Below are 5,723 nucleotides of genomic sequence, written 5' to 3'. Positions count from 1 at the left end.
TATAATAATAATTATTATTAATTAAATTGCCTAAAAAGGTTTGTTCATTGATTTTTACAGTTTATATTATAGTTCTAATTAAATTATAGTTAAAAAAAAATGCTTTTGTGGCTGTATCTATCTGCAGAAAAGGCAATGCGATAACATCTATTTGACATGTCACACCCAAATATGTTCGGGGAAAAAAAACCTGTTCTCACACATTTTCCGTGTTGATAGTGCATACTTTTAAATACTGTGAATACTTACAGAAATAATCTGTATGTGTTTATATATATATATATATATATATATATATATATATATATAATTGTCTTTCCGTGTTCTGGAGGAAGCTATAAATGACATACTTATATTGGGACTGTTGGGCTGTTTGGGTCTCAGCCATATTTAGGACACACTTTATGATTTATTATTATTTATTTTTTTTAGTAGCCTGGACCTTCAACGTTGCAATGACGTCATGGTAGCCTCGTGCAATAACACGATTGATATATATTTTTAATTGCATATCTGATTTCTTTTCCCTGCGTCTCTTAAACAGTCTATATGGCTCTCTTAGGACCAGTACAATGCCTCTCATGAGTCTCCTGGCAACTCCTCAGAGTGACGCTGCTCAAGCTGTTCAAGTGTACACATAATAAAAAGTCTGTATTATAACAGTGTAATAATTAGCACCAAAGCAGACGTCTCCGTTTTTTAACGTCAGCATGGGGATTTTACAGGAAGTAAAATCCAAACAGGTAATAAAAATACCGGACGTTGAACACGTGCCAGGAACTCGACCCATCACATTGTGCAAATTTCCGAACCAATTATCCTGAGTCAGAAGTGCTGATAGAGGCACAGAATGTCCACGAGCAGGTGCGGAATCACCCAAATCAGGGCAGTGATATCACACCGCAGTGACGTTGGGATCAGATCTAGGCCAGCGCAGGGCTATATAAACATCTAGGTTATGCAGGTTACCACAAGCAGTTCGGCGCTGAATAAGGAGCGTGTTGTTCAGGTGATCTGATCTGTAAGAGTGCTCGAGCTTTGTGGGAAAGATGCATTGTGCTGTACTCGCTGCGCTGGCTGTGCTGTGCTGCGCGCTGCACGCGGATGCCCGACCTGCGCGCTTACGCTCGCGCCCTCTGGACAACTCGGAGACCTGGAACAACGTCATGGTCATGGCCAAGCACGTGAGTTTAAATCCCACGGACGCTCAGGATTCATGCATAATGCATTAGATTGCTGAGCTTGATTTATGTTTTAAGGCTACAATATACTACTATATTTATGACACAGTATTTAAAAATAATAACTTCTTATGTAGCCTAATAAGATGTGCATGTGGTGCAGCGCCGAAACCTGTCAACTTTTACTCCTTAATGATTTGCACTTTGCATGCGTTAATACCATTCCTCCTGTTGCACGCTTATATACAGGCACAAGCACAAGACCGGGACCATGAGACTCGCCTGATCCCAGTGATTGCCAGCGACAAACTGAAAGTGAGTGTGTGATATAATGCTGTATCAATTGTGCGCATACACAGGCATTCGTTCATTCATAACTTTATTCTTATTTACTTCTTTAGAACGGGGATGTTTGTTGCGCCAACGTCAAGATCCTCGATTACTACCTCAAGCACATTTTGGACGGTAAGACGCATGAAGGTGGAGAGCAGCACTATCCGCGCCTGCACCTGGTCAAGCCTGATTTGAGCAGAGTGGCTAGAGACCTGGAACCACACTGTGTACGTAGAGCATCATACTTTACATCCAAAATGAACAAGACTCGCAGATCTTGCTGTTTTCTCATGTCTACCTTTCTCATTTTCCTTTAGAACTCCAAGCAGATTGAAGTGGATCACTTGCAAACTTTCACGCAGAACCTCAAAAGAGCCGGAGAGCTGTACAAGGTAAGCTGATCGAAATTTGTTTAAGATTGTGAAAAATTAACGCATTCTGTGAGCATATGGACTAATTATAGCTTTTCAATTCTTGTTTCAGAATATCACCAAAGCAAAGAACAAGGCCGTTGGGGAGACTGATATACTTTTCCATTATCTGTACGAGTCCTGCAGTGCCATCAACGCATCCTAGGCCTGTGCAAGAACCTTTGCAATGTTTTCTTAAAAAAAAAAAAAAAAGGCTTGGCTTGGCTTGGGGGGCTGGGGGGCGGGGGGATGCTTACTAAACTGTATCTTTTCTTGCTGTTGAAGTAATACACTCAAGGGTAGATCTGCTGTACATTTTGAGTATATTTTTTTACCGAAAAAGTGCATCTATGCAAAAAGCTAAAAATGATTTGATTATGTGCCTTATTGTTTTTTTGTCTGATGAAATGTATCAAAGTCAAGGGTTGAAAAGATCTGTTCTTAAGTGTACCACTGCATCAACAGGGAAAGGAACAGTGTGGCTGTGGATTATTTTTGTGCTGTGGACCAATGGAAAATGCCTATTTTTTTTCTTTTTACCATTGACTGTTTTTTTTTTTTTTTTACATTTGATACAAAAATATTATTTATTATTAGGATTTATTTATTAACTTTATTTATTTAGAATTTAGTGATGACTATAAATTATTGAATTTTGTACTGACAGTATAGGCTCCAAAACTTGTGTGACCTGAGTCGTTACAACTTAAAGCCACACAAGTGGACATCAACATGACTGACTTGGAATGTATCTCCAGTGACAGAGTAAAAGAATGTAAATGCATTGTAAAAGCATTCCTATTTTGTATTTTTTTATTTACTTTTTTGCAGTTACTTAAATGAAGTTATTTAACAATGCTTTTAAACTGAGCTCCAACATTGTTGGTATATATGTTTTTTTTTGCTATTCATTTGCCTATTTACAATAAAAGCTTTAAAAAAACAAACAAAAACTCAAACTGCTTATTTTATGTTATATTGTTATGGGAACAGTGAAAAGGTAAAAACTTGTCAGCAAGCGCAACATTTGTGCAGCTAATTTTCTAGGAGAAAAAAATGTGAAAATTTGGTTTATGCCTATATTTAACCCTTTACATTCCCAGGACCCACTGGTAGAGCTATTATTTATATAACCATACAGTACAGTATGTTCTCTACTATCTTAAATGCAGTTACTAAATAAAATGCCTAACAATGACTGCCTGAATAATAAGGTATGACCTAGGTCTTAAACTAAACTAGACTTAAACTAGGTGTCATTTAAGGTAAGAGAAAAGGATAAAAACAAATATGTGTGATTTTAAACAAATATGTGTGATTTCAATAGTTTTTTTCAATTTCATTCAATCATCCTTCTTCAGTGATAACACTGGGTGAGAAAATTCACCCCAGACTATTTACACACACATTTACACCTTGGGCAAGTTTGGATAGGCAATCCCGCCTGCATGCTTTGGACAGTATGAGGAAACCGGAGAAACTAGTGGGAAACTCTGTCTTGAGGCAATCCGAGGTCAGAATTTAACAATTTGTCCTGGAGCTGTAAGGTGGCAACGCCAGCCACCGCTTTACTGTAACACCCACAACATATCTTATTACAGATTATAAACCTCATTTAATTAAGAGTAAAATAAGGATCCTACATCAGCTAAGCATGTGAAAACAAAAATACTGAGTAGAAATTCCGTTCCGTGTTCCATTAATGTGTAGTGTAGGTTTACTGTAGGTATGTTGTGCAGGTACATTGTGTCTGAATACAGTCACATCATAGCTGACATTTACCTATTTCTCAGTTATTTATACCTTACAAATTATGATAAGCAGTTTCACAATAAACAGCTCCAATTTCTATGTCATCAGCATTCTCAAAACCGTGGCGACTTCCTTGAATAAGTCTACGAAATCTCGGCTTAAGGCTTATTTCTTTCTAGGAGAAGAAATATCATTATCTTTAATGCACATATTACAAAAGAGTCTTTTTTGTATAAGTTAAAATAAATTAAATCACATTATGGCTTTTAATAACTACACCAGGAGCCAAAAAGAAATTTTGCTGAATAGCTTTTCCAAAAAAAGAAGTGATGTGTCTGCTCAGAGTCAAGCATGTCCACATAAAAGTTTAAACACTTACAGTGAACAGAAGAATAATATAACAGACAGATAAAACATTAGCTGTACATAGAATATATTATTATTCTCTATATATTGTATATAAAAATTGTATAATTTGGTGTTAAAACCCTACGACAAATCACATTTTTTTTATTATGGTAGTTGTTATTCAGCCTGTGCTTTTGCTTTTGCTAAATTTATTAATTGACCTTACATGCTTCCTCTGCTTTTCCTCACACTTTCTCTGCTTTTTAATTGACCAGGTTGTGAGTAATTCCCATCATGATAATCATGCACCATTAATACTACTGTTGCAAAAAGAACACCTGCATCTGAAATTTTCATTAATCTAGGGCATGTATGGCAATTGTTAACTGTAGCCCCTGACGCAGTAAGGCGTCATGTTGGAAAAGTTGCATAATTCCTCATTTACATACAAGGTGACAAAAAGTAGACACAGTGTGAATTCCACTACAGCAGCTATCCAATCAGAGAAGAGAAAGGTGACACTTCTCATGACACCTGGGTTAGGTAAACTTCCCGGTTTGCGTCTGTGTTTAAAAAAAGGAGTTGGAATACCCACTGTTACACAGAGGAGATACACATTATGATAGTACAAAAGACTGGAAATCATAATAGTTCCTTTCTTGGAGTTTATCATGAAACTTTTTATGTTTTTCCCCCCCTTACATTTTTATCAGAAACTTTTATCTTTAAAAAAAAGGAAAAAAAGGAAGGAAAAAATCTTTTCATGTTATTAACTACAGCATGTCTTGGAAAAAGGTTCGAACCCTGATTGTGGCAGAAAGTGGTAAGCCATATATCTGGGTCAAGTTGTTGCTGAATCAGGTGGCTGATGACCTGGTTTAAAGTGATGGCAGAAGTTGGAGTTGACAGATTTATGCATACATTTGCTTTATTTTCACAGTATCAGTAAATAAATTTGGTAAATCAGCATAAATTATTCGTGACAAATTTTGTAAGTGACACGGTATGCATTTATGCAAGATTCAAAACAAGACACATAATTAAAGATTGCAACATTTAATTAAGGCTTGATTTAATAGACTGTAATTTTAATATAAGTATTTCCAAACTCCATACTCTAACAATATGTATGTGCCTTTATTCACATATCTTATTATTAAAGATCCAGTTTTAAATGATTCTAGTGCACCATTTCATTTGGCTCTTGTTTTTTACATCAGGGTTTACCCTAACGTGTCACTACATCACTGGGGTCATTTGAGGGTCAGGGCATAAACATGTATACAAAACATTCACCCAATAATAAAAATGTTTTGTTTATTATTTTAAGACATCTTAATTGTACTTATTATCTTATCTCATGGCCTTGTTACAGCGGATGTTATTTAGGGCCCAGTTTTCCTCAAAGCTTATTGATTACTAGTTACATTTATCCTAATTGGTTGCAGTGTTTGGAAAACCCAAACCAGTAGTAATAAGATGAATTTAGATATATAGTTTGCCTAAACTTTCTTGGATTAATAAAACCCCATTATTTATTCTAAAATTCTCAAACTATTGACTGTTTGGTTTTAAAGAAAAAAACACAATCAAAAAGCAATCAGACATCTAAAGTTTTATGGAAACATGCATCACCAAAAGTAGCTATTAATACAATGTTAATACTGTGTATTAACATTGTATTAATAGCTACTACAAT

The 5,723-nt window shown here is 35.8% G+C and overlaps 1 protein-coding gene across 1 annotated transcript; it reads left to right on the top strand.

The window, feature by feature from the left end:
- Positions 1-303: 303 nt before the first annotated feature.
- Positions 304-2,340, top strand: il22 (interleukin 22). The gene is made up of 5 exons (XM_053508547.1): positions 304-1,184; positions 1,431-1,496; positions 1,583-1,741; positions 1,832-1,906; positions 1,998-2,340. Exons 1-5 carry the CDS (start codon positions 1,050-1,052, stop codon positions 2,088-2,090), a joined length of 528 nt encoding a protein of 175 aa, XP_053364522.1. The 5' UTR covers positions 304-1,049; the 3' UTR covers positions 2,091-2,340.
- The last annotated feature ends 3,383 nt before the right edge of the window (positions 2,341-5,723 follow it).

The sequence above is a fragment of the Clarias gariepinus genome, chromosome 12, assembly GCF_024256425.1.
Source record: "Clarias gariepinus isolate MV-2021 ecotype Netherlands chromosome 12, CGAR_prim_01v2, whole genome shotgun sequence".
NCBI lineage: Eukaryota > Metazoa > Chordata > Actinopteri > Siluriformes > Clariidae > Clarias > Clarias gariepinus.
The sequence above is the reverse complement of the archived record's forward strand: the minus strand, read 5'-3'. Positions and strand labels throughout refer to the sequence as shown.

What these genes read in the sequence shown, in the direction of transcription:
- il22 (XM_053508547.1), top strand. Translation starts at nt 1,050, where the DNA reads ATGCATTGTGCTGTACTCGCTGCGCTGGCTGTGCTGTGCTGCGCGCTG. An exon ending in TCATGGTCATGGCCAAGCAC is followed by an intron (nt 1,185 to 1,430) that starts GTGAGTTTAAAT and finishes GCTTATATACAG; the next exon opens with GCACAAGCACAAGACCGGGA. An exon ending in TTGCCAGCGACAAACTGAAA is followed by an intron (nt 1,497 to 1,582) that starts GTGAGTGTGTGA and finishes TTACTTCTTTAG; the next exon opens with AACGGGGATGTTTGTTGCGC.